This window comes from Bos grunniens, chromosome 22, assembly GCF_055505025.1.
Source record: "Bos grunniens cultivar Pamir isolate PY7600 chromosome 22, Bosgru_T2T1.0, whole genome shotgun sequence".
NCBI classification, from domain to species: Eukaryota; Metazoa; Chordata; class Mammalia; order Artiodactyla; family Bovidae; genus Bos; species Bos grunniens.
This window is the reverse complement of record NC_141186.1, coordinates 60150443-60163595: the sequence shown is the minus strand read 5'-3', so window position 1 is coordinate 60163595 and position 13153 is coordinate 60150443. Positions and strand designations below refer to the sequence as shown.

The 13153-nt window shown below is 60.8% G+C and overlaps 1 protein-coding gene across 8 annotated transcripts in view; it reads right to left on the bottom strand.

Moving 5' to 3' along the window:
- The window catches only part of MGLL (monoglyceride lipase), an 85439-nt gene extending 73748 nt beyond the window's left edge, over positions 1–11691 (bottom strand). For 2 of the 8 annotated variants that reach the window (XM_086368868.1, XM_086368875.1), the window contains exons 1-3: positions 11625–11691; positions 10227–10371; positions 9435–9614 (exon numbers count right to left, since the gene is read on the bottom strand). In XM_086368868.1, the coding sequence (XP_086224994.1) occupies positions 9435–9614; positions 10227–10351 (305 nt within the window). In that variant the 5' untranslated portion in view covers positions 10352–10371; positions 11625–11691. Of the gene's footprint in view, positions 1–9434; positions 9615–10226; positions 10372–10838; positions 11051–11188 lie in introns of those variants that run through there. The other 6 variants (XM_086368867.1, XM_086368874.1, XM_086368870.1 and 3 more) reach the window with 4 other exon arrangements.
- Between the last annotated feature and the right edge of the window lie 1462 nt (positions 11692–13153).

Here is a 13153-nt window from a genome sequence, read left to right as displayed (position 1 = left end):
CTCCCTGACACACGAGGGGAGCGGTCTTCCAAGGCAGAGGGGCTGCTGAATCAGCTCGGGGTCTCCACACCAGAATGAGGCCCGGCACGAGACACTCAGAAAGAGTTCACGCGATCGGGGCTCTGCGGTTGAGCGGACCCCAAGTCTTCAGGCGCTTGGAGGCCCCCATCGCTTTCTACCCTGGTGCTGAGTTCACACCTGCAGCTCAGGTACCACCTGCTGCATCGTCCGCACGTGAAGAGGAAGCTGACCCCACCCCAGATTCTGGCGCCCGTGCTGACTTCTGAGCTGACACAGAAAACACTCTCTGCTGTCCTGCAGGCCCCACTCACAGGTGTGTCTTCAAATTTTACTTCAAAGTTAAAATGGTTAAAACCCAGCCACCTGGCAGTCCAGGGGACTGCCTGCCTGTAGGGAACATTCTCTTCTTAGCTGTTACTAACTCCCTTCACTCCCTTCACTGCTGCTCCCGAATTGCAGGTGCCCTGATTTCGGCACAGAGTAAGCCCCTCTGGTCTACACTCGGTGGAAATGCTGCTCCTTTCCTAGAAAACCGTGCCGGCAGGGGCTTTTGAGAATCATCCCGCCCAACTGTCTTACCCTATAAACACAGGAACTTCACTCATTCATTCAACAAACATGTTCGGATCTCTTGGTTTGTGCTAGACATGAAACTCTACCAGGGGTGAGAGCTGAGGAAGACAGGATAATATGAAGCTTGAGCTCTGCCCTGGAGAAGCTCACAGGTTGTGTCGCCAGCGTGAGATGCAAACTGGCCCAGAGTTATATAAAATCGCAAGCTCTGGGAACCTGCTGGAAAGTCTACCTGATGGCATCTTATCTAGAGGCACTCAGAGGCAGAAACAAAATTCCAACCCTGGTGTCCCAGCTCTCAGCACAAAAGTCCCTTCCCAGCGACGGAGTCAAAAATAGCCACGAAACATCCTCCCCCAACCTTGCTCTGTGGAAGGGCATCCACCGCCTGTGGGCTGACTCACTCTGCCCGTGGAACACTTGCAAACTTGACCCAAGCAGAGACTTGGAAAGCGTGTTGTTGCTCTCTCATTGCCCTTGAAACGCTGCCACCCTGATGCCCCAGGGGACGTGGGGGGAAGGACAGACCAACAGCCTGCCAGGGGCAAACACTCGAGGCCAGCAGGCCCCGGCCGGCTGCCTGCCCTGTGGGGGGAGCAGCTGACCAGAGATGCACAGAGACACCCACGGGGCCCAGCACAGGCTGCCAACCAGAGACCTCCTGACACGCTGCCCCTGCAGACGCGCCAAGGGCCGGGGCAGCCCTCACAGCATAAGCCCAGCCCAAGCGCCAGCACCTCCACACACCCGAGCACGCCATCAGGGCCCGGGAAGAAAACAGACACCAAGCGCTGAGGCCGCTGCAGACGGGGCTGAGAGCCGGTGGGTCTGGGTGCGCTGACCCCCAGGCCCCCTCCCTAAGGGTCTCTCGGTCCTCCAGCGGGTCAAGGGTCACACCTCCAACACGGGCACAGAGGTTTTCACGTGACATTAACGAAGCATCGAGTTTGCTAATTGCGTGTTATCTCAGAAAGAACTGCACCAGCAACAGCTTCCCCACGACTCTGTAAAGCGAGCACCCGTAGGATGGATGGTTTCGCGGTGTCTGAAATCTCACAGAAATGGCTCTAACTGCTAAGTAACTAGCCCGGAGGTGCCTGCGTCAGGGGAGGGAGGTCAAGACGGACGTCAGGAAGGTCATCACTCGCACGCGGGGTGCCTGTGACTGATGCTGGCGGGGAGGGTGGAGTGACTGTGGTGGATGACAGACGAGCCCACGGTGGTCCCAGAACCCACCGGGTGGGCGGTGGGGGAGCCCAAGACGACCCACACGCTCACATCTCGTAACCGGTGCAAGGCACTGACCCCACGGACGCCCAGCGTCTGACTCTACGACCACCCAGGGGAAAGGGGCCCCTGTTTAACCACGAGAAGACTGGCTCTCGGGTCCAGGGACAGCCTCCAGCCCCACCCCAACGTGTGACTCATGCTGGTTCTGGGTCTGCATCCAAGGCCTGCCATTTGGTCTCCCATTGCCAAGGTCTACTACTGTCCACGGCACCATCCTGCCGTGCGGCCCCAAGACACCAGTCTCCCCTGAAAGATGTCTCGGCACGACGGACTGAACAGCATGAACATAGCGAAGTGCCTAGAGCACCTAAAGGCTGTGTTTCCCAAGTAGGGCCCCCTCTTCTCTCCTCTGGCCACACGGACAGCCCGGGGCAAACCGCCCTGCTCAGACCAGGCCGGCCTGACCCGAGCCCCCGGCTCCCTGCTCGGGGTCCTCCCCCTCCATCCCATCTTCCCTCCTCCCCACTCCACGTGGAGCCCTCCCAGCCCACATCCTCTGCTGCTCTGTTTCTCGAGGCCTCCTGGGCTCCCCGGGCCCCACAGCGCCCCTGGGTCCTACGTCGGTCTCCTACATCTCCCTGAGGTTGGGCTGCCCTGGTCCTCGGCCTCCCTGGTCTCCGCAGAGGCACCCGCACGCTTCACACCACTGAAAACAGGACTGCCCAGACAGAGACATGGGGGCGGGCATCTGGGGGAAGCGCAGAGCAGCAAGGGCCTCTGAGAGCCTGGCCCCGGGCGGGAGGTCTGCTTGAACGCCTCCTGGGAAAGCCACCCAGCGGTCTAAACCCACAGCGGGACGGCGCGGGGCCGAAGGATGCCAGCCCTGGGGATGCCCCTGTGGCCCCATGCCAGCCCCCAGGGCCCGTGCTCACCCTCCGATGCCATCCTCCCACTGCAGGTGATGCAGCTGGCACTGAGCCTTGGGGTCCCGGGCTGCCCCCACCCTGAGGGGCTGGGGAGTGGGTGACCCGCCGTGCTTTCCGAGTAAGGGGGGACGTTCACGTCCCTCGGCACTCTGAGGTCCACAAAACCCACCCCCTAGAGCCTCCACCACCCCCAAGAAGCCCCGACGGCTGGGGAGAGCTGCCGCCGCTGAGGATCCCCTCGTGCTCAGCCCCGCCAGCCACACGCTCAGACACCCGGGCCCCCAGGGGGACAGATGGTTCTGAGCTCCCGCCGAGGGCGGCCCGGATCTCAGCGCCAGGGACACGCGTGTGCACCAGGGGCCCGAGAGCAGGGCTGAGAAGCACTCCCAGAGCTCAGAGACCCAGGCCCTCCTCTGGTCAGCCCCCCGAGACCCGCTTTCCAGGGGCCGCACCCCACGACCCCAGATACGAGAGCCCTGAAGGGTGCAGGGGGTCCCTTCTCTCTGTCCATCCTGCCCGTGGAGCCTTCTAAGGACTCTGCTCAAGGAAAGGAAGGTCCAATTCCCCTTCACCCTGACGCCCCCTGAGGATGCAGTTCCCGAACCCTTTCTCCTTCCTTCTGCTCTGCTGTCCTGGCCACCCTCCTGCCCTCTTCCTTCCCAACGCTCACAGAGTGGCGACTCCACAGTAAGGGCTCCTCTGAACCTTTTTGCAGAAGGTGAGGCAGCCAACCAGTCCATCCTACAGGAAATCAGTCCTGAATATTCACTGGGAGGACGGATGCTGAAGCTGAAACCAATCCTTTGGCCACCTGATGCGAAGAACTGACTCATTGGAAAAGACCCTGATGCTGGGAAAGACTGAAGGCAGGAGAAGGGGACAACAGAGGATGAGATGTTGGATGGCATCACTGACTCAATGGACATGAGTTTGAGCAAGCTCCAGGAGTTGGTGATGGACAGGGAAGCCTGGCGTGCTGCGGTCTATAGGGTCGCAAAGAGTCGGACAGGACTCAACGACTGAACTGAACTGAATCCGCCTCCCCACCTCCACCCCAGCGAGCAGGCCTGTGTGAAATGAAAGCGCCACCCCCAGCGGAAGACTTGGCTGACCCTAAATGTGGGACAAGGGTCACGCTGTAATCTCAGCTGCAGAGTCACACACGAAGGGCCGTTGGCAGGAGAAGGGCCGTTCGGTTGGCACTCGGGGACAAAGTGCGGCCGGATGGGCATCTCTACCTAAAAGGTGCTGAGCAACGCACAATGGTGGACAATGGCTGCCTTTCAGGGAGCGGCTTATTCTGCAATTTTTTTTGTCTTCAACTCCGCTGAAAAACAAAGCCCGACTTGTATCCACAGAACATTCTTATAGCAACTGGAAAAAAGTATGCCTTAACGAAGCTGTTGGAAAAATCAACTGCGAGAATACTGCAAGAACAGCAGTGGCCTTTCCTCTCGCCATCAAAGAGATCTTTGCTATTCGAAGAGTCTTAAAAAAAAAGCCCAGAAGAGACGCCCTATTTAAAAATCAGGCAGTTTGCTGCAACAAAGGCGGAAACACCAGGAGGAGGACCGGCGGCTCCATCCACGAGAAAGGAACTTCGGGAAATTCTTAAAATAGGCAGGAGAAAGCTGAGGTAGGGCTGGAAGGCAGTGATGGGATTAAAAATCATGTCACTGCCATATAACACAGAGTAAGGACCACGGCCTCCGTGTTTAGGTGGAGATATCAGGAGCCCACTCAGAGAAGTCTAAGGCCCTTTCTGATTCTTGTGGTGGGGAGACAAAGGGAGACAGGATTCCTCTCTTGCCTTCAGGAAACTGACCGCCCCCCGTGTCAGTATTTCACTGGGGAGGTTTGCCGGCTGCCCCGCTGCGCCCTGCTTCCCTACGGGAATGCTCCAGCGAGGTCCCGCAGCCTGGTGGTCCACAGGTCCTCGCCATCAGAGAGCAGGCCCGGCGTCCCTGGAGGGGAGTGAGCTGAAGGTGTGCTATGCAGGGGACCCCACGTTCCCTGTGCACCCAGGGAGACCCCTGGGAACCCTCCATCACCACCCAGCAAGCTCCGTCCCCAGCACCTCGAGGGGCTGACTCAGCCCCTTTGTCTGCACCCTGCATCAGGACAAACACCTCCTGCCAGCTGAGCTCAAGCCACAAGCCCGACTGCAAGACTTTTGGGCCTGAAGCCGGTCCATGGCTGCCCACCCACCAAGGCGCAAACTCAAGCCCGTAGCCTGCCCGTAGCCGGCAGGATCCCGAGGCTGGCCTCTCCCCTGTCTCCAGCTTCCCGTGGTTCCCGGCCCTGCACATCCTTCTCACCAGAGCAATACCGCTCAAGGGTGCTGGCTGGCAGGGTGAACGGGAGCCTGTGCTCTGCTCACCAAACCTCCCGCCGAGGGGCCGTGTCTACCCTGTGCAGCCCTTTCTCTAATTCGCGCCATGCCCGGCCGTTGTTCCGTCTCCCGGTTAGTGTTGTTTAGTCGCTCAGTCGTGTCTGACTCTTTGCAACTCCATGGACTGCAGCCCGCCAGGCTCCTCTGTCCGTGGGATTCTCTAGGCAAAGATACTGGAGTGGGTTGCCATTCCCTTCTCCAGGGGATCTTCCAGACCGAGGGACTGAACTCAGGCCTCTGGCATCGCAGGCGGATTCTTGACCACTGAGTCTCCAGGAAGCCGCCCCGTCCCCGGTCGAGGTACCCCCACATTGTATGGTAACCGCCCCCTCTTCCTCAGACGCAGAGATCGTCACCACTGTCTCCCCACCCTGGTGCCAGCTCCCTGGCATCAGTAAACCAGCGACTCCTGACTGGCTTGTTGGGCGGAAGTGTGACCACAGCTGAGTGGGAAGAGGGGACACACCCAGAACTGGGCCCCTAGGGCCACGTTCAGGGACGAGTAAGGGGTGGAACCTAAGGGATAGGACACCCTTGACTACACAGAGATCCAACCAGTCCATCCTAAGGGAAATCAGCCCTGAGTATTCACTGGAAAGACGGATGCTGAAGCTGAAGCCCCAATACTTTGGCCACCTGATGCAAAGAGCTGACTCATTAGAAAAGACCCTGACGCTGGGAAAGATTGAAAGCGGGAGGAGAAGGGGACAACAGAGGATGAGATGGTTGGATGGAATCACTGACTCGATAGGCATGAGTCTGAGTAAATGCCAGGAGTTGGTGATGGACAGGGAGGCTTGGCGTGCAACAGTCCACAGAGTCAGACACCACTGAGCGACTGAACAAGGGGTGGGATTTGGTTGGCCCTGGGGACATGCCAACCAAAGGCAGCGATGTGGTCACGCCTAGTCACACAGGTGGTATGAGTTCAGTGGGGAGGGCTGCGAGGGACCGGGAACAGCAGGGGCCCCAGGGAGGCAGACCCCCCCGAGACACACAGAACCCTGGGGAGCGCCGCCCAGAGCACGGTGCCCACACCCTACGCAGGGGGCACACAACCCGGAGAGCAAACCGGAGGCAGGGGGAGGACACAGACAGGAGCCGATCCAGGGGAACGGGGTCTCAGAGGGCAGTGGGTCCGGCCGGATGGCGGAGGCTCCGCGCCCCACGGTCTGCACCCGGCTGGCCGGGAGGAGCTCCATCTCCAGAGCCCCAGGTGCCAGACCCAAGGGGCTGGTGGCTGATAGGAGGACGGTACGAGGGCGGCAGGAAGGGAGGAGTGTTCTCCAGCCTTTAAATATATCCCAGCTCCCGGCAAGCGCTGCTTCTTCTTCAGGTAAATTTGCATAGGTGGGAGGAAGCGTCCTGAGACGGCTCTGGCCACAACTCCCAAGGCAGATGCCAAGGGCCTCATAGAGATGCGGTCAGCATGACCCAGGGCAGAGCAGGGCACGTCGGAGAGGGAGGAGGTGGAGGCCTCGGCTTGTGGACTCCAGGCTCACCAACAGAGGCCAAGGCTCTGAGCCCACAGGGAGCTTCCAGAAAGAACGCCGTGTCACCTCCTTCAGAGGGAGGCCAGCCCCCTAGAGGAGGCAGGAAAGGAGGTGGGCCTCAGGGTCCCAGGCTGCGGGGTCCCTGCAGGGGACCCGGATCTGGAACTGTTTCAAGGGGGAGTCACCCGGGTGTCTGCACCAGGTCCCCGGCCAGCAGAGGAACGGCGCTCTTTGAAGCGGCCTCCCGGGGACCCCAGCTATCGTGACAATGAACCAACAGGAAGAGAGCCTGCTCGGCTCCGTGGTGGTGGGGTGGGGGGCTCCCCAGAGACGGAACGCGGGCTGGGCATGAGGAAGCCCCTGCTCGGAGGGGAGACGCAGGGCACCCAGGCCTTTATCCCACAAGGGTCTGCTTCAGACTGCCCGGTCAGCCCCAGGCAGACGGGCGTGACGCGTCCATGCCAGGCCCTGAACACCCAGGAGGCCTGCAGCCGTGTGATCACACGTCTCTGCAGCCCTCCTCATCTGGCGGAACCAAGGGAGGACTTCCTTGGAGCCAAGCCATCCAACAGGACGCTGCATTCGTCAGACCCCTGGGGCCCCGACGCTGCTGACCTGTCAGCCGTTCTGGGGGCCCAGGATGGCTGAGTAACTTCAGAAGGTAATTCAAAGCTGCCCTTTAGGCGGACTGAGAGGTAAACTGAATCCCAAGGCGTGAAATACCATCCCGGGGCACGAGAGCCATGACAGAGCAGCTCACGTCCCACCCGGACAGTTCCATGACCCCAAGAACACCATCAGGGAAACCCTGCCGCAGAACCAGGATTTTAAAAATTCCAAAGTCCCAAGTCTCGATAAGGCAGCCAGTCCCCAAGGCCATAAGAAGGTTTGGGGTTTCAGAACAGATCACATTTTAACCTACTGCCAGCAAACAATTAGTAAGAAAAATGACCCTGTTGGCTTCCCAAGCGGCTCAGTGGTTAAGAATCCTCCTGCAGATGCAGGAGACGCGGGTTTGATCCCTGGGTGGGGAAGACCCCCTGGAGGAGGAAATGGCAACCCCCTCCAGTGTTCCTGCCTGAAGAAGCCCATGGACAGAGGAGCCCAGAGGGCCACCGTCCGCGGGGACACTGCTGAGCATGATCACAATGAGAGATCCTATCGCTCCGTTTGGTAAGGAGCGACCTTCACCCTAACAAAAACATGCAAGAATGTATCAGGAAGACAGTCCCTGGACGGAAGTCTTGTTTTGCTCACTGGAACCAGAGGAATGTGGACAAAATCCAGCTGCACCAGCTCTTAAAAGGGTTCACAAGGACAGCACCTGCCTCGCGGGTTGACTGGAAGATAAAACTGAGATCACATCTGAGAGATGTGGCCTGAGGCCAGAGCAGGCCCGAGACCCACTTCGTGGGAGCCCATTCTGCTGCATCCTAAGGACGGTCAGTGTCCGCCGTCGCCATAAGGCTCTGCCACCAGGCAAGCACCAACCCGCCTGGGCGCGACCAAGAGCGGGCTTTCAGCCTCGGACTCACAGTGACTAAGACCCCTCTATCAGGCGCCGTCTGTAAGGCAGGGGCTTCTGAGGTCCCTAGGGCCTCTGTGGCAAAATTTTTAAAAAGGAGCGGAGAGAAGGGACATTTGGTGGTATTTTCCCCGAGAATCAGAGCACAGAAGACTCTGAGCTACCCAGGGGTAAGACCCTGGAGGACGCTCCCTGGAGGATGCTCCCTGGAGGGTGCTCCCTGGAGGACGCTCCCTGGAGGGCGCTCCCTGGAGGGGCGGGCTGAGCCCAGCGGGCGGCTCCGCTCCAGAAGCAGCAGGCTTGTTGCCCACCCGCAGGAGGGCAGGGCGGTCAGTCTGACAGAGCGGCTGGGCCCAGGCGCAGAGATGCGGCCCCACCGGCGGGCACAGACTCTGCCCTGAGGCGCCCCCGGCCCACCCCCACTCGGCCTGGCCTGATCCCTCGGGGACCCCAGGATGCAGCAGCGTCTGTCACCGCAGGGGCCTCCAGGACCTCCCGAGGGGTCACGACTGGTGGGGATGGGTTTTAGAGGTCCTCCACCCGGGGGCGCCGACCCCAAGGGAGGTCACGAACCCGCATCATGTGAGAGGCTGGAGACGCAGGCGGCAGGGGCGGGGGTGGGGGGCCTCTCTGGCAAAGCCCGGAACCCAGCGCGGCCCCCACCCACCCCATTCTCATTCCCAGCAGGAGATAAACACGGACCCCAAGAGATTTAAACACAACTGGCGGAGGCGGGGTGCCGTCTCTAACTGGAGCAAAAGCAAGGAAGTGGGCCCAAGGCCACTGGGGTGGAGACTGTGAGGCCAGCGCAGCTCAAGGGAGGGCGGCCCCGTCCCGTTGGAAGCCGGGGGGCTCTGTCCCGCTGACCTCCAGTGAGGACAGCCCCCCTCCCACGAAGGAAGCCCCCAAAGTCTGAGGCTCAGAATCACCAAGTGCACGGGCAGCGTGTCTTCTTTGCGCACACTGAGCAAATAGACGGGCCGTGCACCGCAGGGCGGCTAGAAGCTAAAGTCACCCCCCCCCCCCCCGCCCCGTCTGACACCCACCCGCGCCCCCTCCGGCGCTCTCCTCCAGAGAGCTGTAAGAAAGACAACGCCAGACCTTAGGACTATTAACCGCCCACTAACAGCCGTTTATCCGGCTGCCCCGGAGCTGTGATTCGAAACCAGGTCTTCACAGTCCGCGTCTCTGCCCTCTTGTTGTTTTTCTCGTCTTGAATGTGCAGCTACCTGGACTACACACACCTTGCTGAAACCGGAGGAGAAATTTTATACCTGTGCTCGGGTTGGGTAACGACTGAACCCGCGAGGGAGACACAATCCTGCAGCCCACACCACAGCCCACACCACACGTGGGCCTCGGGGGACCAGAGGCCTGTTGCAGCAGGTAACACGTCCGCGGAGCAGGAGCGCTGACTGGTCGCCAGGCCAGCTGGCCCCAAATCGTCTCCTTCCCTGAACAACACAAACAAGCAGGGTTTTCCCCGGTTCATGCGCGTGGAGGGAAGTGGCAGGAGACCAGCTGTCTCACTGTGCGTCCTCCCAACGCCTGTTTCTAACAGCAAGACATAATCCCTGATGGGAAATGTACCAAGTAACTGAGCTGGCAAGAAGTCAGGAGACAGGCAGACCCCCTTCCTTCTCTGACACACGAATGATACCCTCTGAGGCTCACAGTCAAACCGGACAGAGAACAAAAGTTACTATTTATACACATCATTTTGATTTTATCTGATCAGGTGGTTTTCGGTCACTGTTGGGTTGGATTTTAAAGGCATGTCTGCTCAACAGGAAATCAACTCCAGCACAAAAAAATAAAGTCCTGTGAAAACCACCATACGGTAGAACTCACATCCTACTTGTCGTATTTGAAATAGAACTCCTGCTTCTTAATTTTAAAAAAGATGAAGCATAAGCCTGTTAGCCTGCTGGGCTCAATGTTAAAATGGCCTGTGAAGTAGGTCATGGAGAGAGTGGCCTCGCAGGAGCTGCACAGGAAGGGGGAGGGGGCGTGACCCCCTGCCGCCGCTGGGGGCCACCCTCAGCATCACCGGGGGGCAGGCTGACCTGGGCGCGCTCAAGGGTCTCCAGTACCGGCAGAAGAGGTGCTGCCCGTCAGCGTTGACCAGGTGAGGGAGGTCCTGGTAGGGAACGTTCTGCGGGGTCAGCCTGGGGGGACGTTCCTCTGGCATTCTGAAAGGATCTTCAGGTGCTGGGGAAGAAACGGAATGGTGCAAGGTCAGAGCGATGGCAGAACAGAGACATCAGGAGGGAAACCTTGTTCAGAGTCACTAACGTTTTTTTAAAGCAGTTTTGTTTTTTTTTTTTAAACAAAACCCTTCCATTTCAAAAATTTTACAGATACATATATTTCTTAAAACTGAAAACCCCGTTTGTTCTTAAGAAAAAAGCTCACTTTATCTTTTAACTGCCTCATTACAGCTTTCTTCCCCCCCTCCCCATCTGTGTTTATTTTAAATCATTTCAGGAAACTTCATCTTAAAGACTATTTTAGCTGTAATCAAGTGGCGATGATAGCTCTGTGGGCATAAAGACCCAGCTGCAAAACACCCATCCATGCTAAAACCCCCAAGGAAGTTTCACAGGGGCGCGGTCACGGGGTGGATGACGCTCCGGTTAATTCCTTCTGCCCGAAATTCTAAAGGTGTGGCCACAAACCTGTCTGCATCACGTCCGGGCTTCTGCGGTCCCCCAGCACACAGCCCCGGGCTTCTGCGGGCCACCAGCACACAGCCCCGGGCTTCTGCGGGCCACCAGCACACAGCCCCGGGCTTCTGCGGGCCACCAGCACACAGCCCCGGGCGTCAGGGCCAGGCCAGCCCGGGCAGCCCCCTCATCTAGGCGGGGGGCGCCCCCCACGCTCCCCCAGCTTCCCAGCCAGCGCCCTGCCCCAGATCCCGCCTGGCTTTAGGAGCGCGGAGCCCAGAGCTGCCCCCCCCGCCCCCTCCCCCGCCGTCTGCGGGCGGAGCCACCCAACGCTAGCCCCCCATCACTCTTCCTAAACAAACCCCTGCGGCTGGGAGAAGGGTTCCCAGGAGGCCGGCTCCCGCTGCCCCAGCTGCCAGGGCACCAGCTCCGCGCGCCCAGATCCCCACCCCCGGACACGCACGAGCGCGGGTCCCCCAGAAAAGTCAGCCAAGCTCCCCCAAAAAACTTTGCCGCCTGCCCGCGTCCGCCGGCGCCGGGAGCGCAACCCCGCCGGCAGGGCTGCCCGCGGGGGACGGACACGCGGACACGGAGTTGACGGCGGCGACAAGTTGGTTCGGGGCCGCCGCCAGGGAGCGGGGCGCACGCGCCGGGCACACGCAGACACGCGCGCGCTCGTGCACACGCGCACAGGGGCGCGGGAGCCCACGCCGAGCGCGGGGACGCGGGGACCGCGGGACGCGGGGCGGCCGCACCCGGGGGACAGGGACGGCTCGGGGCGGGGACGCAGGCAGTTACCGGGCCACGAGCGCCGAGTCCTCGTCTGCGGTCGGGACCGAGAGCTGCGCGCCGCCGCTCCGGAGACAGGGCGCGGCGTCCGCGCCGCCACTTATCCCGGCTCCCTCCCGGCGGGGGCGGCCGGGGGTGGGCCGCGGGGGGCGGCGCCGGGCCCACGTGTGCGGCCGGCCGGGCCGGCCAGCCCGCCGTGCGCTCCTCCCCGCCGGCCGCGCCCCCGGGGTGGCGCCCGGGGGACTGGCGCGCCCCGACCGAACCGCGCTGCGGGAGGACACGCCACACCCACGCGCGCACACACCTCGCGCGCACACCCGCGGCACAGACACGCATGCAGGAGCGACACAGGCGCCCGGGCGTCCCCCCTCCAGAATCACACACGTGGACACCGCGCACACACTCAGTACACGCAGATATACACACCCAGATAACACGCAGAAAAAGGAACACAGAGAGGCACTCTGACACAGACACCCCCGCAGACAGACACACACCCTCAGTACACGCAGATGGACACACAAACCCACACAACATGCAGAAAAAGGAACAGAGAGGCGCTGGGACACAGACACACACACCCCACACAGTCAGACACAAATAATGGCTGGGGCGCGGTGGGGGGACGTGGCACCATTGCCAGGAGGTGGGGCCAGGCCGACAAGGGCAGGCCTGGCCCCAGAGACCCTCCCTGGGGGACACACAAAACCTCAGGGTCAGGTGCAGGCCAGGGACGGTCTGAACACCCTTGGGTGCAGCTGTCCACGGGGCGGGTGGGGGTGGGGTGGGGGCAGCTGGACCAGAGCCTAGATCCCCCTGGGCCCAGCACCAGCTCCGGCGCTCGCCCTGGGAGCCCTGGTCTCCTCACTGGCAGCCCAGGAGAGGACCTCTGCCCCCAGGACGGACAGGTGTCCCCTGCTCACAGTGACCTCCCCTGCATCCCTCCCTCGGTCACAAACATGTTGACACCACAGCAGTGTTGAAAAGAGCCACTGTCCTCCAGAGTCACACGGCCCGTGTGTGGGGAGGCCCCGGCTGCTTAAGGCCTACGAGCTAACTTACACAACAGCTGGGGTGTGAGCCCTGCCTGGTGGCAGGTCACAGGCCTCTGACGGAGCGGGGCTGGCCAAGCGACAGGCCCCAGGCAAGGCCAGTCCTGGAGGCGGCCATGTCCAAGCAGGGAGCCAGGGGCTGGCACATGGCTGGTACCTGGACTAGAATTCATTCCAGAGCCAGGCTGGGGTCCGAGGGACGTTGTGGGGGACCCGAAAGCATACCAAGCCCCCTTTAATATGAAGTCAAGTAAAAGTCGCTCAGCTGTGTCCGACTCTGACCCCATGGACTGTAGCCCACCAGACTCCTCTGCCCATGGAATTCTCCAGGCCAGAATACTAGAGTGGGTAGCCTTTCCCTTCTCCAGGGGATTTCCCAACCCAGGGATCAAACCACGTCTCCTACATTGCAGGCAGACTCTTTATCAGCTGAGCCACCAGGGAAGCCCAAGAATACTGGAGTGGGTGGCCTATCCCTTCTCCAGC